Genomic DNA, 24,784 nt, shown 5'->3' with positions numbered 1-24,784 from the left:
CAAACTCATTTTTTCTCTTCACTTCATATACATTTTAATTTTTTTTTGTTTTGTGTCTTATCCTTTCACTATTAATCAATAATATAATTTTATCTCATTAAACCAAAATCAAAAGTACTTCAATGATAGCTAATATTTGTTTAGTGTTACAGTTTGCATCTCATGACCTTAAGATTATTTTTACCAAGGTACTTTTAGGTAGAAGTGTCTCCTTCTTTCCTTTTAAAAAAATAGTAGAATTCACGATTCTATGAAAATTTTCATTTATTCAATAGCAGCTTTTAATTTATATTTTATTTTTAATTTATAAGCAAAGTTCATGTGAGATCTTATTTGTTTCGTCTCAATTTAAAGCTAATACTATTAACTTTTTATAATTTTAACCAAACACAATTAGAAATACTTAGGATTAAAATAATAGTGCATCGACAAGTATGCAAAATCAGTGAGACATTTGATTAAAATAAGAGTAAGAATGAATTGTAATCCCGTATTCTAACTAATGTCATGCTTACTTTTTTAACATATTTACAATAAATATTCTATTTTCTCATTTGGTAACTTTTTTTTTTTTTTTTTTTTCATACTTATGACTTTATGAAAACCAATTATTACTATCACCCAATTTCATTAAATCATGACTTTTTCGCTTGCCCACCCCTCCCATGTAGAATCTTTTCTTGTTTCAACAAAATGGTTAATCTGCAAATGAGACATTTGATTTAACTAACAGTATGTAAATTTTTGGTGTAGACGCAAATTCAATTATAAACACTTCATATAATTGTTCCTTCTATACATTATACTCCTTCTATTTGAGTGACTTTGTTGCATTTAATTTGAACACGTTTGTCAAGGTAATTACTAAAACCTTAATATATTTGACTGTGCATGACTAGAACTTATAAAAAATTAATATTATTAATCTTTGCGTTGAGACAAATAAAACAAAATTCCACTTGAATACGATTTCACTTATACAGTAAAAATAAAATACAAATTAAAAACTGAATTTTGAATAGTGTCAAAAAAACCAAATGAAACAATACAAGCAAGGATTAATAAATTTTTGTTAAATAATCTTTCGCTCTGGGCGCATAAGAACCCAAGGCCAACCCTACTCTTGGGAAAATAATTAAAATTTTTTTTTTAAAAAAGCAAACTTTGTAAAAGCGCCACTAATCAGCTGAAAAGCGTTCCAAGTAGATGCAAATCGAAAAGATCTTAGTAAATAACGATTATTTATAAGGTTAACAAATCACCTTTATGTGGTAGCATTTGATAGGATGAGAGATTTATTGTTTAAATTTTTCTTTTTTAATTTTGTTTATTCTATTATTTTTTTTTATAGTGATTCACAAATCACGGTGATTAATTAGGAATTTTTGAATGCAAATCACTTATGCCGAGTCAATAATGATTATTGACATTTTTTAACGGTTGCTGAAACTCAACGCTACGTAATCTATTCATCTCTAAAGCGTCGCTAATAACCATTACCCACTTGGACGGTTGCTATTTGACGTGTATGTCCTGATCAACGGTCAACTGTTTATGTCGTTGTTTACTCTAATGATGCTCCCTCTATTATATGCCAAATCTACCCATCATGACTGTCCCGTCATGACCGTCGATCAGTAAGGATAAAACGGGTTTTCGCTTAAGGCCATAAATTTTTTAAGGCCCAAAATTATATATATAATTCATATTTTTTACAATATATCATGATTTATTTGAGTTCTTTTATAAAATAGTTAAAATATCAATAGCACAAAACAAAAGAAGTATTATACAATTTATTATGCATTAAGTTTTTAAGGATCTTTTTAATCTTTCGCTTCAGGTCTAAAACTGAACGAGACGGTCTTGTAAGTACGGGTCTAGGCCTAAAACTGTATAATTTTTTTTTCTTAATGTAAGATTGGAATTATTTTGTTGCGGTTTATGGAGCTTTTTTATTTAAAAAAAAAATTTCAAGAATATTATAAGTTCATTGGAGCAAAACCATAGTCTATGATAGTTTGAAAAATGATCTTGTGAAAAACAGTTGACACATGTTTGCACTACTTGAATCAACTTCCAATCAAAAGACAAAGCTTGCAATTGAACTAATAAACTAAAAGTGTATAAAAAGACTTCATAATTACCTATATATATATATTTTTATTTTAGAAAAATAAACATTAATAATCTAACATTTTACTCTTTTGCTATGAATAAATTCTCTTAATTTGGAATCAAAATTTTGCTATATATTCGCCCACAACATACCCGAATAATATGCTACCTATGATAACCGAAAATATATTATAAAAAGAAAAATAACATATATATTTTAGAAAAAAAATTGACCCTTTCCCCACACCTCTAACATCGACTTCTTAAACTCTAATCCCATCCCAACCATCCCTTAACCACAACTCCCCCTTTCCAAAAGGAGAACTGTTCACGCATGGGAGGAGGACTGAATAGGTTTGCGATTGAGAGGTGGTTGAAATGTGTAAGGATTTAGGGTTTGGGTGGCGGAGGTGGTGGAAAAGGAGACGGATTTTCTTTTTTCTTTTATACACAATTACATGTTATAACATGTAATAAAAAATAGTGGTAGGCGTGGGCAAACATATACTATAATATATGTCGAGTTGTTAGAAAAATAATCAAAATTAAGATTACTCATAGCGAATAAGTTAAATGTTAGATTAGTATTTTCAGTTTTAATTTATTTTATTTACAAATTATTCTTCATACTTTTATGTCTTTGATCTAATTATTTTTTCTTTTTCTTTGAACTTACTACACAACAAATAAAAACTTACTTTAATATGCATTATTTAGCAACTTTAAAATGACAAACCATAAAAAACTATTATTTATCGTATTCTTAAAGCAAAATTTGTGCAAACATCAATTTTATTTAGTTGAAATTGTTGACTAAATTCGTGGACTTAAACATCTATGAAACGATGAAAGTTCACATTGTGTTTGTAGGCTTGTCCCTTGTCACTTTGTGAGTAGCAAACTGTCAAAAGTAGTCAGTAGTCACTAATTGTCTACAACTATCTTCCACATCAGGCTATACTCATCATCTCTCTTCCAAATATCTTCTCCTTTTTCCCCACTTTTCTCTCCATTTTCCTCTTCCTTCTTAAACCCATCATCCAAAGAACCCACCTGAAAATTCTAAAAAAATTAACAATTTTATTGCTTCAATTATTGTATTATTTCTCAACACTTTATTGGGCTATATAAACCTATAAAATAGTTGTACAAACCCCTTTTCATTCTACTATTACCTTACAAAATTGTACTTCAAAATCTCTTCACAACTTAGTTGTGTTGGTATTTGTTAACTTTCTAGTTGTGCGGGTATTTGTTAGTTGTCTTCAAAATCTCTAACAATCTAGTTATGTGGGTATCTATGTACTCTATTTAACAACTTAGTTGTGTGAGTATCTGTTAACCGTTTAGTTGTGCGAGTATTTGTTAGCTGTCTTCAAAATCTCTAACAATCTAGTTATGTGGGTATCTATTTACTCTATTTAACAACTTAGTTGTGTGAATATCTGTTAAGTGTCTAGTTGTGCTGGTATTTGTTTGCTATCTTCAAAATCCTTTAACAACTAGTTGTGTGGTATCTTAACTATCATCAAAATCTCTTTTAGAAACTTAGTTGTGTATCATTTTATAGGTAGAAAAACAAGTTTTACTTGCTCTTTTTTCCACATCACACTTCAAAATTCAATCTTTTTCTAGAAAACAAAAAACCCATTAAAAAATGCAAGATCCATCATCATTATTAGTATTTCCACAACTAAAACAACCAGAATTTCCAGAATTTCCAGAACAAGAACAACTAAAATGCCCAAGATGTGATTCAAATAATACCAAATTCTGCTATTACAATAACTATAATCTTTCTCAACCTCGCCATTATTGTAAAAATTGCAAAAGATATTGGACTAAAGGTGGTTCTCTTAGGAACATTCCTATCGGTGGTGGTACCCGCAAAATCACCAAACGTACCTCTTCAAAACAGCGTTCTTCTACGGATCCGGGTCCGGATCTGAACTTGGCAAAGCCAAAAGGAAGCGGGGTGGTGGGTATCAGTATGGTATCAGAAGGGCAATTTGGTAATATGATACTAGAGGATATGGGCTTAAATGGGTTGAAAACGGGTCAGGGTAATGGATCGGATCTGAATCTGGGTTTGGAGTTGTTACATGAGAATAATGGTTCAACATCAGAAGGGTTGATTTTGGGTGGTGGTGATCAATCTTTTTGGAATGGTACTAATAATGGATGGCCTGATCTTGCTATTCACACACCAGGTTCTAAATTTCAGTAAAATTATTTATGTATAATAAAAATTCTTATTTAATAATATTTTGATTTATATAGAAGAAATGGTTTATTTCTTTTATGGTTTTGATTAATCATCAAAAATAGAGTAGTTTATTTATTTATTATTATACTAAATGTACTATGTTTGTGATGACTAATGAGTAAATGTTTACTTGAGTTATGTGTTGTCATATACAAGTAATCAATTGATATCTTATTGAGACTGCTGCATCTTTTTTTTAACTTTTTTATTCTCAATAAATATTTTATTTGTTTTTTAGCATTATTATTTACTTTATTTACTTTTATTTTATATATTTTCTGTGTTCTTATTTACTTGTATCATTTGCTTTTTCACACTCTATTGTACTAATTCAATCATTAATATCTATAATTTTATATATCGAAAAATTATGAAAACTCAAAATTAATAAACTTTAAATCGAGAGAAGATCTCGTATGACTATATTTTTTTAACTTATAGATTAGCGATAATATAAAAGTTAATTTTACTTAATTAATAGTAACAAAGTCAACTATATTTACTTGATCGTGGGATTTACTTGACCATACAAATCTTTACATATGAATTATCAGGTAATCATGGGGTTGTTGATCAATGATCATCAATCATGATATCTATGTTACTCATACATGACCTACATGGGCCATTTTTACATTCTCTTTATGTGTATGATTTTTTTACCTTTATTCCCTTTCCAAACCTTAATTGTAACTCTTATACGCGAAATATACCGAGTTCGATAATGATGATGCAAATCTTTTCACTACATGGTCATACACACATTTTGTTTCATTTGTTTACAACTCTTTGGTTCATTGAATTTGCTTTACGAATTATAGCATTCATATAACTATTATTAAAGTAAAAAATGCTTACATCATATCCAGGAAGATAATGAAGAGTCATCTTCTAAAAAAAAATTGGCATTAATAATTTAACATTTCACCCATTCACTGTAAATAATTTCACCTTTAGATTATTTTCTAATAATCCAATCTTTATCAAATATTTGCCCACAACATACCTTATTACAAATAATAGGTAATAAACTAATAATAGCGAATGTTGCAAGCAAACTAAAACAAAAAGTGGATTATTCCCAATGAACTAAGGGTAAATGTTGAATTACCAGAAAATAATTTAAATGTGAGATTATTAACAGCAAACGAACAAAATATTTGATAGTTAATATCAATTTAAAAAAAAATAAAATCTTCCAAAACCTTAAGATAATGTCAGTCATAACTTTACTACGCTTTTGGCTTATTGAAAATGAAAATTTATTGAAAATAAAAAAGTACTACAAAGCATCACAAAATTTCAATGTTTTTAGGATTTTTGCATCATTAATTTTTAAAATTATTTTTTTATATTTACTTTTTTACATTTTTGGTTGAACTATTTTGTTATAAAGTAATAAAATATTAATTTTCTATAAAAAGTCGTTTTTATTAATAATAAACACATACTTTTGTATTGCTAAAGTACTAATCACTTTCTATTTAAAAAAATTCAAAAATATAAAAATCGTGATTTTTTATTAATAACAAACACATACTTTTCTATTGCTAAAGTACTAATAAATACAATACATAAACATTTTGTAGGGTTAAATGCTCCAATATATATAATTTATTTCTTCAATTTTTCTACTATTAAATATATAGATACTATCAAATGAAATAATATTAAAAAAAATGACCAATAAATAGTGAGTAAAATTATTGATGTGATGAGTATCAAATTTATGATTGGTTGGAAGTTCACATTTAATGGGTAGAGCATCTTTAGGCATAATAATGTATGTTGTGAATGTTGCAAAATACACTCCATATGCATGAATAATGCATAATAGTATGGAAGCTGAGGTGGATGTCTCTAAAGACCAAGACAAAGTTCACATCTTGCAATCAAATCTTTTCTATTGCTTTTTGACATTATTCACTAATTATTCTTGATTAATTTGTATTTTATTGTCAATTTATAAATTTAAATTATAGTTAAGTAAGATTTTATTTGATTTATTTCAGTGTAAATATTATTAAAATTAACTTTTTATAATTTTAATTAAATAAGTGGGGTATTTGATTAAAATAGGTGGGGTATTTTCTTTGGATATTGTACTCCTATCTTCTTGTTTGGTGGACTGTTGTTTAACTATAACTACTGTGTGTTTCAAATGAAGTTTGTATTAGTGTATATAATGTATTAGTCTAATACAAAACAAACACTATAATCTCAATTGGTTATTCGTACTAAATGGTAGTAATAAGAGTGATTTAGTGAAAAATTTATCATCATTAAACCCAGTGTATCTCGCCCATAGAAAACATAAACAGGGTCTAAAGAAGAAAAGAAGGCGGCAACTCATACCCATAAAAAAAAAGCGCAGCAAAAGAGTCTCTCGTCTCGAGAAGTTTTAATGAAAAGTTAATTATAAAAAAAATATTCACAGTTTTTCATCACCTTCTAATACCATATCTCCAAACGATAATGCATTAAATAGAACTTTACAAAAAAAAAATGAGATAATTGAAATAGAACAAGCATAACCTTTAATTATATCATGAGATTTTGCCACCATCTTATATCGACTACTAGATGGATTGTATAAGTCTAGACATGACATAAAGTCTTCCACAGTAAGTTTTATTACCAAATTTAGAAAGAAGTAATTTTATTGGCAAACGGTGATGAATTAATTTTTTTAGTTGAACTCCTTAAATTTGTAAAGTTCAAAAATATGATATAATGAAAATATTTGCGATTTCAAAAAGTTTTCCTTTTGGGTGATCCGATTTAAAAAATCTAATCTTTTATTAATTTTAATAAAAAACCACCTTTAAATTCTTCCTTTGATAATCCATGAAATTCGGTTGAGACCAAAGTTCCTTCAAGACCAAACCCTAAGAGGATAGCAATGATTAGAGTTGTGCAAGGTGCCCGCACAACTGCCCGGAGGCTCGTAGTGCCCCCTATCCCTTATCCGTCCTTCTAGTACAAAGAACAGTTCCTTTATTTGAGCTCGGCTTGAGTTAGAAAGAGATATGTACTCACACAAAATCGTAACTCAAAACTCAACGAGAAATGCTTTTAACATAACGGAAAGTATGTATACGACTGGCATGTATGTGCACAGCCGCCACAATGACGCAACTACAAAAATATCAAAATCTTTCGAAGATTGACGAGACGAGTGTTTACGATAACGCGTTCAATGGTTTTTCGGGCAGCTCCATGCACACCAAAACTGATACTTAATTGCTGCTGTTCACCATTATATGGAATCTAATTGATGTAATGCTCCAAAGAACAATTATACAAGAGAACCTGTTTTTGTACAGCAAAAATCTATCCATTTGAAGCACTTAAAATATGCAACATTCTTCTAAATGTTTTTGTACCCAAGAAATTTTCAAGATCGAAACTCATAAAATCCTCCACTAATCGTCATCTGAATCTGCAATGGCAAAAAAAAGGCATCTTATTTTGTAGGTAAAATAAAGGGATGGAAAATAAGACTTGAAAGAAAGTCGAGTCACAAAGTTAGCCGAAGAGCAAGCTTCCCAATCACTCGAAACCTTGTCAAATAGGTTACCTTGCTAAAGGAGCAATGTTAAGGTTATATTGTGTTTACGAATTTTAAACAAATGAAAGTATTGTGCTAAAACAAAACATTCACTAAAATTATGAAGGCTAGCACTTGACCTACCCCGTCAACAATATAAGTTTTAACTGCTACTCCATTTGTCACTCTCAATTAGCAACATGTGCTTTTTTGGTGAAAATTAGTGGAAATGAAAATTAAGTCAGAGAATAAGACAAATAACAAAGTTGATGATAAAATGAGTGATTAAGATGGTGAGAAATAATCAGTTTGTGGATGAGATTAAAAGAAAAGTGTAGACTGTAGAAGGTGTTCAAAACAGACTCGATGACCCTATATTCAACCGACATTGTAACCGAATTCGATTTGACTATGTAAAAGCCGATGTGGACACAAGACCCGAATTTGAACTGACCCAAAACACCTGACTCGAAAATGACCCAATAACCCGAATGAATACCTATAGGAGAGTGGAACTATTGCCAAAAAAAAAAATAGTACAAAATCAGTGGAACAAATTACGAACTAAAATGGAAAGTGTTACTAATTGAGAAGGATAGAGCCTAGAGGGAGTATAACAAAAAACTCGCCCCAAAAACAACAGCTAGAACACTTCAAAAACAAAATGGATACTACGAAATGCGTCACACACTAGCCTGCTACCTCTTGCTATAAACTCCAATCGCACAAAAAAATTGCCAAGAACAGAACGGAAGCATAGAGCTCACACCAGCAACAAGAAGCAAGTCTAACAAATATTCTACACTTTCAGACTATGGCTTCATTTTCCTTTTTCACATATCAAACATATGGTCCAACATGTTGGAAAAATAACCCACATGTGATCACACATCGAAAGATTATAGAGAGATTGAGTAACATATAAGCTTGATGGGCTACTCCTCCTATTATTAGTTGGTTTTAGGATGGAACCTCATATAGTTTGTATCCAGTCAACTCTCCTCTTATGCTAGTCTTATTGTGTACAAGCCCAATAACAAATGTATCAGAACACACAAACTGATGTTTTGTTAAGGGGAGGGGAGTTACCTGATCTTATGTCTTCGCCAACTTTTCCTTTATTTTTCAGCTGCCGCATTATCATTGAGCATATGAGTATCCACCAGTACACATGGAAAACAAGCAGCATGATCAACATGGTGTTGAAGACATAGTAGAGAGCCCTATGATATGGGTCTGAAAGCTTCAAGCAAAATTGGAGATCATAGCTGCAATAAAACCAGGCGTTATATAAAATGTCGATGTTTTAACCAAGGTGACATAAAACACTTTCACACAACTAACCTGGAAGCGCTTATCACCCAGAAAGGATAGAATATGAGCCGTAACAAGAGCCATGAAAGAGCAAAAAAACCAAAGAATACACTTGCTGCAAGCTCTTTATTCGAATATTTAAAAACTTTAGCAGCTTCCATAAAAACATCACTCGCATCATGCAGTGCTAATATAATTGATCCGATTCTGAAAAACCTGCAAACCAAGAGGAGATTTGTTAATAACCAAGATTTTACCAATTGTCCAATCTTGAAGGAAACAAAAAATTATAATTCTTTGGTTCTAAATTATAATGGACTATAGTAAAATGACTCGTCATGTGCACGACTTATTAGTGTGAAGTCGGAAAGTTGTAAACGACATTTACTATAAAAGTCAATCGGAACAACTTTTTTGAGCTTACCCTACGAAACTCCATTACGTAACCCGTGATTTAGATCATGGAGTAACAACCATTTTAATCATTCCAGAATATTAGCCATTATAATCATTTTTTTATGTATTAAATTCTAAAAAGTCTCTCATATGCTAAATGAAATATATGTTCTAGAAAATATATTTTTGAATTAATGGTAAAATATGGATATTTTAAAGTTAACAAGTCACATGTCTGAGAAACAAATCATAACATCGTGAGGTGTTGTGTCCGCAACATCACAACCATTACCATAAGTTATAGTAAGATATAGGGGGAGATGAGAATGAGAAAAAGGGGTACGAAGCTGTCAGTATATGGTATTTTACGTATTTTTCTTATGGTAATATGAGGAATTTAAGTAAAAAATTGAGGAATAGAGTACTTCAATATATGAGGAGACCACATTTAGATCTCAAGTACTATTTTAGATGCCATAAGTAATCACTTTTTCTCCAAGGTGTAACAAGAATACACTTTTGATAGAAGCTAAATTAAATCTCTACACAGCACAAAGAGCATGAAAAGATAAAACACAATGAACCTTAACACTATGTTTGGAAAACAATTTTGGAGAGAAAAGGAAAGAAAGGGGAAGGGAAGAGAAATGAAATGAAAGTAACTCCTGTTTGTTTGGAAGGGAAGCAAAGGTCGAGAAAAGGAGATGAGAACTTCCCCCAAATCTTTCCAACTTTGATGAAATTGAGACTTTAACAAAAATTATTCACTGCATCCCTCCAAATCCCTTCCTCCCATTTTGTTATCTAAACAAGGGATTCTTCATCCCTCCAAATCTCTCTCCTTTCTTTCCCTTCCTTTTCTCCTATCCAAACAACCTAACACTATGTTTGGGTAATGATAATTATAAAGAGAAAAGAAAGGAAGGAAAGGAGAAGGGGGGAAGGGAAACTCTTGTTTGTTTAGGAGAGAAGGGAAGGGAAAGAAACAGAGATGAGAGTTTTCCTTCCAAATCTTTCTAACTTTGGTGAAACTGAGACCTTAACAAAAAATATTCATCGCATCCCTCCAAATCCCTCCCCTCAAACTCCATCCCTCCCATTTTGTTATTCAAACATGAAATTCTTAATTCCACCAACTTCTTCCCCTTTCTTTCCCTCCGATCCTTTTCATTCAAACACACCCTAAATGTCTCATATAGTCATACCTAAACAAACCCTCCTCCCCCAAGGTCTAAGAAGGGCGTATTCTAAAACTACCAATAATTTTCACATGAAAACCAATACTATCATCCTAGCACTAGCTCAACACAATTTTAGAGGCAAGTTGGTCCTACTAAGGAAATTCAAGAATAATTTCTTAAAAAACCTAGAACTAAAAAACAATGTTAATTGAAGTCAAGCAACCTTCAAAATTACACAAGTAATACCACATGCATGCCTGACGATTTGAAAACAAACTATTAAATCCTTCAAATCCCTTGAAGACTAATTGTGGATGAGAAATTAAAAGAAGATTGTCATTTTAAAGGACAAAAACCAAACTAAACAAGGTATTATATGTGCAGATATTAGGGTTTGTCTTCAAGGACTAGAATATGTCTCAAAACTAAAAAGAATATCCAATCATAATGCCCAAATACCCAGTGCCAAACCAAAGAATCATTTGAAGTAAATCACAAATTCAATGATGCTAGCAAGGTCACAAAGTTAAAGAGTATGATTCTCCAAATAAGGAAATTGATGAACCTTAATATTCTTTAGAAAAGTTAATCAAGAATCAAACAACTACAGCATAAATAGAACCGCTAATATTTCCCAATATTGAAAATTTTCATGATAGTGTGATAAGCTGCATTCTTTAGAACAATTCTTCAATATAAGACAAATGTTTTATGGACGGATTGCCACTAAACTAGCACTTAAACTTATACTAAAATCTCTACTATTTGACATAATATGTAACAAAAAATAGTGGATGACATATGAGATATGTGAAAATACCGTGTAATATATGAGATGCCTATTAGAAGAACGGTGATAACATGGTGAGACATCATCACTGAGAAATCCTTCCTTCGAGTTTCCCATGTAACAAGGGCAGCGATACTGTAGAGGTAGAACCCGCATTGGCACATATAATAAAGTTTCAAAGGAAACCTGGAGTAAACAACAAACCGAGTAAAGCAACCAAGTTAAATAAAGAGGAATAATAGTGAGCTGTTTCTGGAGGCCGCAAGTATAGAGAGCAGCCTAATTTAGATGATTCTACAAGCATATGCAATTGTGAATTGACATATCATGGCAAGTCATGCCAATTTAAATAATTTCATAAGAGAACAAATTAATACCATATGCATTAATTTTACAAGCATGGTACTGATAAGTTAAAGATGAATACCTTCATTACATACATCGACTTTCTCTTTCCTCATAAAACAACAGTGATATGATAGGCAATGTTAATCGTGTACAGGAGACTATCGTATAATAGTGATAAACCATCAATTATTGTATTTCAAGTTTTTTCTAGGACAAATTAGTATTTTAGCAGCAAATTATTTGTTAAGCCAAATGACCAAACATACAGGGTCTTGAACTCATGGAAAGAGAAAGAGGTGTGAGGCAACTGCCTATGTTTTCCTATCATATATAAGAATAAAATCATACCAACAAAATCACAATATTGAGAATTATTTCAATGCAGATTTGATATTCCGTCACCATTTTTTAACATTACCTGGAGACGAAAAAACACTACAAGAGGAAAGTATTTTGCTAACACAAGGATTTATACTCATCATGTTGACAAATGGATGTGACAATTACAATCGTGGAACATTACAAACGAGAGTAGCCAAATATAACCATAACAAAAAATTAAACAATTATGTAGCAAGGAGATTATCTGTTCATTTATAGGATGCACAAATTGAAAATGCAAGTCAAGAATCAGATAACAATGAAGGAAAAATGCCTCACGCACTTAAGCTCTTGATCGGGCCATCCTTTAAAATACTTCTGTGTATCTCTAAACCATGGTTCACTGTAGGAAATGCGAAGAATTGATGCCTCCACTATTGCATAGTAAGTAAGCTTCCATAATGACTCGGAACACTTGATGATTTTTGCTCTTGTAGCATCATCAAACATCAGAGAAGCAGGTCTTCCATTACGCAACAACCATATGGCTAGCCTCTGAAATAAAAATGATGTCAAGACTCTTTGGTCGAACTGAAGTATCAGCGATTAAGGTCCCAAATTTGTATAACAGGAATTACAATACTATAAACCAGATAGCTTCTTATCCCCAAGCTAAGAGGGTGAAGGCAGAAGCTCCCTAACACAAGGATACTTTATAAAACACCATAAAAGTTTTTATTCAATCAACTCTTCTAATTCAATTGTACCACTTAAATGATCAACAACCAAATCAGACCACATTGGTGCAAATTTTCCAAATGTTTGCATTTAGAGAGAAAAACCTATATGAGAACATTATCATATATTGCTGCAGTTGGCTAACATATTAACTCTCATACATGATTGGAATTAAGCATCAAACTTGAAGCTTTACAAAAATCCCATAAACTGATAGTTAACACAAAATTTTGATGAAAATGTGGTATGAGATGTTGAGAATTTCCATGGTGAAATGGAATGCAGACTTACCAAGAATAAAGAGCAACAAGCAAAGGTATAATCAGTATTCAGTGGCATGAGAGAAATGAAATGGAAAGATACTTACACGAAAGATAAATTTGTCAAAGATGAACCTAGCACCAACAAAAAGAAAAGAGAAATAGATCGCTATAAGGAAATGTGAAGCCTCCGGAGCACCACTGGGTTTCAAGAAATATTCCATGGAAGAATCGAGATCTTCAAATTACCATCACTTTCTTTAGTCAATTGCAGCAATCAAATAAATTCAACTTTGTTGTGACTCACAGCATGAAAACCAATCACAAATTTGTAGATCCCGTCAGCCCTAGCTACCTGGAAGACAAAGGCCAATGGAAAATCGACATTTTTAAAATGGGTGGCTTGATTTGACAATATAATGCAAAAACTTAAAAAAATGCTCGGCAACAAGCCCATATAGTCAAAATAACAACTTATTCCTATAAAAACACAAACATGTATTGAACTATAACATTTGTCTTCTATAGTAGGTTCACATATGTTGAAAAATTTTACAACTTTATCAGTGTCAAAAAGGATTTCTTTCTTGTAAGGAAGCCAAATAATCACTCAACTATTGATTTTTGATATAATTTTCTCATTCATGTTAGGTTTACTAATTGGCTATTTGCTAACTTAATGATCTCCTAATAGTTAGAATTCAGATTTGCCAAGTTCAGGGCTCAAGAAATAAGTGTTAAATATACCATTGGTAGAAGTAAACACTATTTTCAAGATCTACAATACAGCATCACAACAAATCCAACAGTAAATGAAAATACGGAAACTCACAGCTGTTTGCTTCAATCTTTCAACATCTTTGTAACCAGAAGTGTTCCCCAAGAAACATTCTAGAGACTAATCAAAGTAAGATAAATTTAAAAACAAAAAATGTACATCGAGGAAGATGAAAATCCCTTAAATTTCAAAATTCAATTCATAAAAACTCACTATGCCCCAATAAAAATGCCATATGGTTACTTAAAAAGACTAAAAACTGATAGTAGATTTAAAAAAAATGTTTAAAAAAATGTTAATATAGTGAGTGAGTTTACTTTAACCTATGTTACTTAGACTCAGGCACTAATGTCGAATACCGGTATGTGTCCAAGTGTTGGACACGTCTAAATATTTAATTTTACACTTAAAAAGAAGTGCCTAAGAGTCATACCAATGTCCGAAGATCAAGGATCAGACACGGGTACGTGAAGCAAGATGAAGAGTCCGAGAAACGTAGACTTTAACTAAGCCTGAAATGTCTCATGCAAACATCAACCAGAAAGCATAAGATCTTCACTAATTTTCATTACTAATAACCACATGATGAAAACATATGAAGAGCTTAGAATAACCCAACAAATTCAGAGCAATTAATTTTAATTCCTTTAAAATGTAATTTAATCCGAGTTTAGCAAAAGCCTTGAATGCATAGCCCAAACAGAACCAAGACCCTCGATCTGTTCTAATCGTAAACAATCTATCAAACTCTTTAATGTCTAATCATGTTTTGTGAGAAAATGTATCTGTTCTAAAGCAAAAATATAACTTAAGTACTCAAATTTTACATACCCATTAAGCAATCTTACAATACCTAACCAAATAGCTCATTTTTTGACAAAGCCATGGAGAAAATCACATCAGAAAAAGCAATTGCAGTCCTTAAGTTGCACAAATTATATTAATAGAGATCAATAAACTTCATCAGCAACAAAGAACGGAAAAACCTGACTGCAAAAGTGAATTAATCATGACCAAAAGACCCATGAATCACCCAATCAATTCAATTGATAATACTTATACTAACATGTTATAATTGAATTGAACAACCAAAATAATTAGCATTTTCGTAACTCAATAGAAATGTAGTTAAACAGCATTACACACTCAAACTAACAAAATTAACCATTCAAGATTGCCAAATTCAACCAAAAGAACAACAAATTCACTTTTCGATGCTAGTAGATACACAAGATACCCAATAAACAACAACAAATATTGAGTATCAGAAGTATAAATGACAAACCCAGATTGTTTTTCTCTTTTACTTTTCTTTAGGAAAGATACCCATCTAGATTTAGAGTGAAAAATGGTACAAACTACAAACGATGAGACGGGTAACAAGAAAATGAACAAAAAAATGAAAGAGGATAGTGAAGTACTACCTGCAGTCGATGGTGGGTCGGGGATTTAAATCTTCAATGAAGCAGAGCAGTGTATTCCGTAGTAGCAGAGAGCGAACCAGAGAAAGTCGTGCACTCTAAGGAAAAATACTTGAACAACCACTATATAGAAAGGAAAGGGAAAGGGGGAATGGAAGGGTTGGTGGTACTCAAACAAACAAATGAACAAGGTGCAGTTTGGTCTGATCTGACGATTAAAATTTTTTAATCATATTAAAAATTTTGAATTTTAAAATTTTCAAATTAATTGGACCATTTAAACATCTAGTTTAAATTGTTATATAATGGTATGGTTTGGTGTCTGGTCTATAATTTTCTAGTTAAACTTTTTTTTTCTAATCTATTATATTTGTTTATATATATATTTTGTATCTATAATCATTAAATATTTAATTCGTAATTGGTTAATTGCATCAACATAATTCAAATATGTATTGCCATTAAAAAATTATATCTCGAAATATCTAGATAACGAACTAATTTGTAAAAAAAATAACCTTCATTTATAGTACGGTTTTCAGTCTAGTCTACTCTTAAAAATAAAAAATTAGTTTTAATCCGAAAACCATATTTAAAAATTTTTTTAAAAAAAAAAAAAACAAACCATACCATATTCTATTTTAAAATATCACAATCATATTGAATTGTTTTTTTAAAAATATTTATTATGTTCATCTAATTGCATTCATATATTTTCAATTTCTTTAAATATCTTTCAAATAATTTAAATTAAAATTATTTATCATCAATTCCAATCTCAATCACCGTCGTAATCCAAACTAAAATTTAATGCGAAAATAAACTTGGACCTTTTGGACCCAAATCTGATCTTGAATACATCGATACAGATATGCGTCCTAAAATTTAGCCACACAGACTTGAGTCCAAAGCCAATCAATGAACGGATTTGGATCCGAATCCACCTAGACCCGATCCAATTTCAACCCATTGCCATCCACCCTACTAGTGTATTGAGCAAGACATAAAAACGCAAATATTTCTACATGAATTAGTTAGATTGTTCACTTTTGTGACAGCCAACTATGTTACTTCTCCAATTAAAGTTTAACAATGCAAGCCATAACTTCTAACTTAGAAAACCTACATACTATCAATTATACAGATCCAGCAGAGACTGTCCCGGCAAAGAATTCGGGCCTGCGCTTTCATCGACATTTTCTCCTACACTACATTCAAATTTCAGCAACCTACTCTTCATCATAGTCCTCGTCTTCATCTATTCTCGAGTTAAATTGCGCTATCTGAAGTGGGTCGATAGCCATCCCATCAACTTCCGAGACTAACTCCTCGTTCTTGCTTTCAGGTGGGGGCTCAACCGGTGCAGCAACAACATCTTCTGTTGCTACAGCGGGTTGTGCCATCTCCAGATTTTCGGCTACTTCAGCATTCAAATCAAATTTATGGACTGTCGGGTCCTCACCATCACCTACAACGGGGCTTTCCTTCATTGGGTCAAACTTATTAGGATCATCTTCTACGTTGGGTACTTGGATAGGGATGGGTCGGTTGCTAGGCTCAAACGATGGTGATAGTTTAGTTTCCATCTCATGGTGAGGTTGCGGATCTCTTTCTAAAGGAGGCCTTCCCCGTCCACGGCCTCTCCCTCGGCCTCGGCCTCGTCCCCTACCGCTGCTGCTGGCATGGCTTGTTTCTTGCTGCTTCAAGCGGACAAAGAATGTTACTTAAATAAAGTTGATGCCCTTCTAAATTATCGCTCAAATAATATCTTGACACGGATTCTCAAAAAAAGGATTGGCAAAAACAAAGAGTACGCAACTATTTGCAAGTGTCTTACCATCCGGCTTTTCTTCGACTCTTCATCGCTGTCGTGATACTCATCAACAGCAGATTTTCTGGCACGAGGTTTGACAAGTCATTTTTTGAGAGTATTTTAAAAGTAAATTCAAAATAAAAGGGAAAAGGAAAAAGTTATCGGAAAGCATTTGCACTAACCTTCTCTTGGTAGCAGACCGATCATCTGCATTAGCATCAGATTGACCATAATCAGGAACTTTGCTCACCACATCCTTAAGAAAATCAAACATGCTGAAGCTATGTATGCAATGCTTTCTGCATTCATTCAACAAAGAAATATCAGTAGCCGAACAAATTGAAAGCAGTCAAATCTACAGAATATATCCTTTTGTGTTACTCGGACTCTTCATTTTGCTTATCGTACCTGTGTCCAATCCTTGATCCTCAGACATTGGTATGGCACTTAAGCACTTCTTTTTAGGCGTAAAATTGAATATTTAGACGTATCCAACACTAGGACACGTACCGGTATCCAACATCAGTACCCAAGTATCGAGTCCTAGTAACATAGCTTCGTTTTTCTAATTGCAACATTCCTCGCAAACATGTGAGCTTTTTGGGAGAAATGTCGCAACTATTAAAGAGGAAGGAAGTATTTGAACGAAGCTAATTACGTGTTAGAGAAGGCAAAAATGTTTAGTTGTCAAAATCAAGGGGATTGTTAGTTAGAGCACAAAAGGAAGGGACAAACCAAAACAAACATTTCATACAACACCAAAGAACTTGAGAATGCAAGAGATCGAACAGTTACAAATAAATCCAGGAAAAAACTTACAGATGAAGAGAACTCATAGTCTTGGCTCCTCTTTGAAGAGTTACATCATAAGTACGATCACAAAGGTCTTGCAAAAACAGTTCCAATGCCTTAGCTGTTTAGATATAGATTCAGAGAGTTAGCACAAGATCATACTTTAAAAAGTTCAAAGCCCAGAATCAGATGATACTTACATACTAAAACTGGAACTGCCATTGCTATCTTCCCAACATCTTCATCAGCTTGCATGATTTTTTTTATTCGAGCCTGCCAATTCAATCAGAATACTAATCAATATGACAGCATAGATAACTGACCCTCAAATTGTAAATGCAATAAAATAGAAGTCTCTCAAGTGCCATCTTAATGTATATAATACACAGTAAGTTAGTAGCCATTGTAATAGATCGGCCAAGGGCCCAAGACCCATTACTAAAACCGATAGTATGGACACTTCCAGTCTGCCCAATAACTCCCAAAAAGGACACTTCGTTTATAAATCACTAATCCAAAACTAATGAATTATTACAAGGGTGGCTCTATATATAGCCTAAGCCCCCAAGAGACAATTAAAAGATAACAACTATTCTAATTACAAAGTACAAAGACTAATTAATATGAAATGTCGACAATGCCCTTGGACCCTTTGACCCTAGTCATGTTAGTTCGTAGTTAGTTTCTTTCTCTTTGTTTCCCGCTTCTTTTCTTCCTCTCAGTCTATACATAGACTTGTTTTCCCTTTGTACAAATCATCAATTAATAAATAAAAGATTGATCAACACATTTTGCATCCTTATTGAAGGATTTTCATGGTATTAGACAGATTTCTGATCCTGTAGTGAAAAAGACAACAAATCAACAATAAGGTGTATCATCTTCATGGCAGCTCATCACAAATGGCCCATATATCATATAGATGTTAATGATGTTTTTCTACATGGAATATTACATTAAGATGTTTATATGCGTATTCCTAAAGGTATGCATTGCACAAAAGGATAAGTATGGAAGCTGCAAAAGTTAGTTCCTTATACAAGTTAAAACAAGCATTGAGACAATGGATTTCAAGACTCGTAGAAGAGCTCCTCAAAAAAGAATACCAACAGTCAAAAGAGTACTCACGTTTCATAAAACAAAACTCCTTTCATCTCACAATCACAGTTGATAATCTATATGATATATTGGTTCCTGATAATGATTCATGTGAAATCACCAATATCAAAACCCATCTAAATGTAACCTTCACAATCAAGGATCTTGGCAATCTTCACTATTTCTTGGGAATAGATTGTTAGCTATAGTTCTACAGGAACAATTCTCACTCAAAACAAATTAACACAAGAAGTACTTACAGCAAGGGGTCTGAAATCTTTCAAAACAATTACTACACCTTTACCAGCCAACTTAAAACTATCCAGATGCCAAGAGCTCTTCTTCATACTCTCAACTACCCATATTAAACTTGTGGCCAGGCATTATGATTCAAGATAATACAAAGCTCGCTTTACAAGCCTACAGTGATTCAGATTGGGGAGCTTGCAAAAATTTCAAAAGATCAGTAACTGGCTACATCCTTCTACTTGGTAAATCCCCTATCAATTGGAAGTCAAAGAAACAATGTGTAGTCACACGATCAAACTCAGAAACAGAAAACTAAATCCGAAGTAACCTGGGTAGTTAGATCACTACAAGAACTAGGAGTCAATAATCTCAAGCCAGTCAAACTCCATTGTAACAGTCAATATGCTTTGTCCATAGCCAAAAACCACGTTCTTCATGATTGAACAAAACATGTTAAATTGGATTGCCATTTTACTAAAGAAAAACTTCTTGAAGATCTCTCTAATTATCCTACCTCCCTACTACTCACCAATTGGTAGTTCTCACCAAGATTCTTCCTTCTCTTCAGTTTAAAGAACTTCTCAACAAACTTGGAGTTTCAACATCCACTTCTAGTTTGAGGGGGGATCTTAATGTATATGCAGTTAGTTAGTAGTTAGTTAGTTTGTTATTAGATTTCAGTTAGTTTCTTTCTCTTTGTTTCCCGCTTCTTTTCTTCCTCTCAGTCTATATATAGACTTGTTCCTCTTTGTACAAATCATCAATTAATAAATAAAATATTGAAGAAAGATTGATCAACACATTCAGCATCCTTATTGAAGGATTTACATGCCATTAGCAAGATATAGTCATTGTGCACATAGAAGGAACAATGAGGCAAACAAGAGAAAACCATAGAAGATTGTTTCTTCAAATAACAAAAATTAAAAAGAGCAAGGAAGAGAAAGATTAGTTTTCTTGTTTAGCCATTATAACGAGATAAGGACTTAAGGAGGGAAAGAAATAAAACGATTGTATTTTTATTTACTCTCCAATAAACTAGAACCTCTGCTCGAAAACCACTTAGTTAAGATCAATATAGGAGATAGCAACAATGAAAATTCAAAATCATCATCAAAATCCAACAAAAAACTAACTCAAACCCTATAAATAAGATTCCCACAAAACCAACAAAATTAAAAGGTGAAAAAACACCCAAATAAATACCCCCACCACAAAAAAAGTCGAGATTGAACATGATCTAATTCATTTCATTTCATGTTAACGTAAAAAATAAAATACAAAACTGTAATAAATAAATATACTATCAAATCAAACAAGTAAAAAAACATAAAACACAGATTTGATTACAATATCAAAATAAATCAATATGAAAATATGAAAAATGGAGTGGAAAAAGGAGAGAGAAAACTTACAGCTGGGAAACGAGTATCGAGCTTCTTCCTCATGATTTCTTCGAATCTTTCTCATCAAAAAAGACAAAACTTAAAGGAAGAAAATAATGGATTGGCAGACTCAAATCAAAAGTACAACAGTCAATCGATTTAAGCAAAAAAAGGGATCAATTAAGAATAATTACACAGAAAAAAGAAGGAAAATAATAAGGGTAAAAATGAGATCGGCTAATTTTTGGTATTTTTCGTGCCACAGAAAACAGGAAAAAAAAAAACAACATATACAAATTTTAATTTTAATAAATAATCCTAAAAGTCAAGGTAAAAGAAGAAAAAGTAAAGTGGAAAAAATAAAGTATTTAAAATACGGTATAAGTACAAAAAACACAAATTAACTCCAGCAATGCAATTTGTATTCTTTCAAAAGAATCTAATTTAATCTTCATCGAATGCTATTATTTTTATCAAAAAAATAATGAAAAAGCACAAGTCAATAAATGTAATGCTATAATAATACGAGTTGCAATTGATTGATACTCATTCATTAATTAAGTTTAACTACAAATCAACTTTGACCAATAAAAAGAAAATTGTGGATTTATACAAAGCTGGAAAAATATATCTCCCTTTTAAGTCATCCAACATTCAACAAAAAAACTGTCATACACATTCAATGTTCATGTCATCCGCTACACTATGCTTGTAGGAGACAACAATTTGATATTTTTGAAACAATCAAAAGCCCATAATAAACCTAATAAAATTCAACAACTTTGATCAATTAAGGGTATAAAAAGGGGAAATTCCACGTGATGACCCTGAGTTTTTGGCTTTTCCACAAATGTTTTTTTGAATCTGCGTGGTGACCTTGAACTTCCAACTTTTCCAGACAAAAGATTAAGTTTTTGGTTAAATTAAGTATTTATTTTGACTGAATTTCCAAATATGTGGTCAATGAGGGTGATCACGACTTTTGTTTATTGAAAAAAAGGTCATTTCGTTGGATAAAAATATCGTAAAGCTTACAAAAAAAACTTCCCTTTTGTCTACCACGTGGAAAAATTAAAAGGTGAAGGTCACCATGTGTATTAAAAAAAAAGGTTTGTCTACCACGTGGAAAAACCGAAAATTCAGAATTACCACATGGAATTTCCCAAAAAATATTAAAAATGAGAAAGTGAAACTACAACAGCAAACAAAGAATTTATAGAAAGAATTAAAAACAACAATTAATGGATAATACGACTAAACTAGAGTAACAATTAATGAAAATAGCAATAAATATAGAGAAATAACTAAACGAAAGTAACAATGAGCATATATACAATCAAATACAAGAAAGTTAAGGAAAACCTAACTTATTAATCTCACAAAATCAAAGATATAAACTTTACATGGTAAATTTAATGTATAATTTCACCAAACACAGCAGAAAGAACACATATGATAGAATTAAATTCACAAAATTAAAGAAAACATATAAAGATCTTATAAATAGTATTTGCATAACCCAAAAAATTCAGAGCAATTAATTTTAATTTCTTTAAAATGTACTATTAGCAAAAGCCTTGAATGCATCCCAAACCGAACCAAGACCCTCGGTCTGTTCTAGTCGTAAACAATCTATCAAACTCTTTAATGTCTAATCATGTTAGGTGAGAAGATGTATCTGTTCTTAAGCAACCATATAACTGAAGTACTCAAATTTTACATACCCATTAAGCAGTCTTACAATACCTAGCCAATTAGTAGCTCGTTTATTGACAACAAATTGCACAAATAATATCAATATAGATTGATTAACTTCATCGACAACAAAGATCTGAAAACCCTAACTGCAAAATTTAATCCATCATGAAAAAAATAACCCATGAATCATCCAATCAATTCAATTGATAATACTAATATGTTAAATTAAATTGAACAACCAAATAAATAGCATTGTTCATAATTCCGTGAATCGTCCAATAAATTAAAGATTACCATATTCAACCAAAAGCACAACAAATTCTCTTCTTGATGCTAGTAGATAAACAAGATAAATCCCAATAAATAACAACAAATATTGAGTATCAGAAGTATAAATGACAAACCCTAATTGTTTTTCTCTTATAGTTTTCTTTAGGAGAAATACCCATCTAGATTTAGGATAAAAGATGGTACAACTACAAACGATGAGGCAGATAACAAGAAAATGAACCCAAAAAAATGAAAGAAGACAGTGAAGTATTACCTGCAGTTAAAGGTGGATCGGGGATTCAATGAAGCAGACAGTACATGCAGAATAGCAGAGAAAGAATAAGAGAAAATCGTGTACTGTAAGGAAAAATCCTTGAACAACCACTGTATCGGGAACGGGAAAGGGGAAGGGGAAAGGGAAAGGTGAAAGGGAAAGGAAAAGGGCAATCCTTTCGTCTCAATTTTATTTTAGGAAAATTATAGATAATTCTGCTCAGTTTTGACACTTTTTTAATTGTACCCTCTTATTATTGATCTTTCTACGACCGAAATCTTTTTTAACTTTTTTCATACTAAATTGTCAAATACTATTAATTTTTTTTCTTTTTCTTTTTTTTCAATTTAAAACATAAAATAAAATTAACAGTTTTAGATGTTTTTGAACATAAATTTTTTAAAAAGATTACAGTTTTAAGACGCTTAATAATATGAGGGTACCATTAATAATAAAAAAACTTAGGGGTACAATTAATAAAGTGTCAAATCTCAGGGATACCATTCATAATTTCCCTTTATTTTATTAACAACCTATTCTACTTAAAGACTGTCTCTTAGCGAGACAACGACGTTAATAATTTGTTTTTATTATTGGACTATTTAAAAGTTCGTTTTGTATGACGTTGTCACATGGTGAGACCTCAAAATAAGGAGCTCATAAGTTAAAAGTTTCTAATATTAGACTAATTAACCCAAGTATGCGACATGTCTCACGATGAGACCGTGTCATACAAGAATTTATGATTTTATTTATGTATAAGGCGCATTTTACGTTAACATCGTGTCATACATGAATTTGTGTTATTGATTTTTCTACAATAATCTCAACTTTGATTAACCACGAATAATATCATCTTTAAAGTCACTTATCCAATAATATTGTTGCCTAGATGAGACCAATTTTTGTAGGTTAATTGCTTTAAAAAATCAAAATGACTTATCAAAAATTATAAGTCAAAATCAAAATAACAAACTCACTTGATTTTTCTTTAATATTTTTTACTTTTTATAGTTTAATTTAATTTTGCAATTGCTTTAATCTTTTTATGTAAACTGACTTATTGGATGGTAAGAAGTTATCTTGTTGTATTCTTAGCAAACAATAATAATAGTTGGAATTATTCACGTTTAACCAAAATTTGAGATTGTTATAGAAAAATAGGTAAAAGATTAAATAATTTTTCCCACTTTTTTTAAACATCACAATTATTTTGCATTATTTTTTTGTTTGAAAAAAAAAGTACAACATTGTTTTAATTTCATTCATGTAAATTCAACTCTTTTTTATAACATTCACACAATTTTATATCTCTTTATTTATCATCAAACTCCAGTATTTTCTTTTAAAAAAACCTCAATTTGTATTTGATGCAAGTAATGGATTGGGAGAAATAAATATATTTTAGTAATTTGATTGTTATACTTTATCCCAAATACTCTTAGTTTTGATCAAGGAGTAGCAAATAAACTAAATTAAGTGGAGTAATTTTTACTTAGGGTGTAAATATCTTCATACTTAAATCTAAATCTCTATAATTCGTCATATCAAATTTTAACTAACTTCCATATTTTGGAAAATAAATGACCTTTTAATTATAAAACATGTTAATTTCCTTGTAAACGTCACATTTATATTTATTTGAAATTTTATTAAAAGATGATTGAAAAATACAAATATTTAAAAGTAAAATCAGATAACTAATAAAAAGAAAAGCAAAAATA

General features: G+C 31.3%; 3 protein-coding genes across 5 annotated transcripts; 1 reads left to right on the top strand and 2 right to left on the bottom strand.

Moving 5' to 3' along the window:
• Positions 1 to 2,974: 2,974 nt before the first annotated feature.
• Positions 2,975 to 4,539, top strand: LOC130806897 (dof zinc finger protein DOF3.1). The gene has a single exon (XM_057672124.1). It carries the CDS (start codon positions 3,776 to 3,778, stop codon positions 4,343 to 4,345), a length of 570 nt encoding a protein of 189 aa, XP_057528107.1. The 5' UTR covers positions 2,975 to 3,775; the 3' UTR covers positions 4,346 to 4,539.
• A 2,897-nt stretch (positions 4,540 to 7,436) lies between these two features.
• Positions 7,437 to 15,669, bottom strand: LOC130806896 (ceramide synthase LOH2). 2 transcript variants are annotated; one of them, XM_057672122.1, is made up of 7 exons: positions 15,485 to 15,669; positions 13,390 to 13,637; positions 12,628 to 12,839; positions 11,646 to 11,801; positions 9,279 to 9,464; positions 9,024 to 9,202; positions 7,437 to 7,826 (listed from the first exon to the last, which is right to left on the bottom strand). In XM_057672122.1, exons 2-7 carry the CDS (start codon positions 13,504 to 13,506, stop codon positions 7,810 to 7,812), a joined length of 867 nt encoding a protein of 288 aa, XP_057528105.1. In that variant the 5' UTR covers positions 13,507 to 13,637; positions 15,485 to 15,669; the 3' UTR covers positions 7,437 to 7,809. The 2 variants fall into 2 exon arrangements, with proteins under 2 accessions (XP_057528105.1, XP_057528106.1); XM_057672123.1 differs by having other exon boundaries at positions 15,346 to 15,500.
• Positions 15,670 to 16,450: 781 nt separating this feature from the next.
• LOC130806895 (uncharacterized) lies at positions 16,451 to 23,282 on the bottom strand. 2 transcript variants are annotated; one of them, XM_057672120.1, is made up of 7 exons: positions 23,061 to 23,282; positions 20,849 to 20,894; positions 18,287 to 18,359; positions 18,114 to 18,207; positions 17,477 to 17,593; positions 17,319 to 17,376; positions 16,451 to 17,178 (listed from the first exon to the last, which is right to left on the bottom strand). In XM_057672120.1, exons 2-7 carry the CDS (start codon positions 20,879 to 20,881, stop codon positions 16,711 to 16,713), a joined length of 843 nt encoding a protein of 280 aa, XP_057528103.1. In that variant the 5' UTR covers positions 20,882 to 20,894; positions 23,061 to 23,282; the 3' UTR covers positions 16,451 to 16,710. The 2 variants fall into 2 exon arrangements, with proteins under 2 accessions (XP_057528103.1, XP_057528102.1); XM_057672119.1 differs by having other exon boundaries at positions 16,451 to 17,181; positions 23,061 to 23,274.
• Between the last annotated feature and the right edge of the window lie 1,502 nt (positions 23,283 to 24,784).

The sequence above is a fragment of the Amaranthus tricolor genome, chromosome 2, assembly GCF_026212465.1.
Source record: "Amaranthus tricolor cultivar Red isolate AtriRed21 chromosome 2, ASM2621246v1, whole genome shotgun sequence".
Taxonomy (NCBI): Eukaryota; Viridiplantae; Streptophyta; class Magnoliopsida; order Caryophyllales; family Amaranthaceae; genus Amaranthus; species Amaranthus tricolor.
The sequence above is the reverse complement of the archived record's forward strand: the minus strand, read 5'-3'. Positions and strand labels throughout refer to the sequence as shown.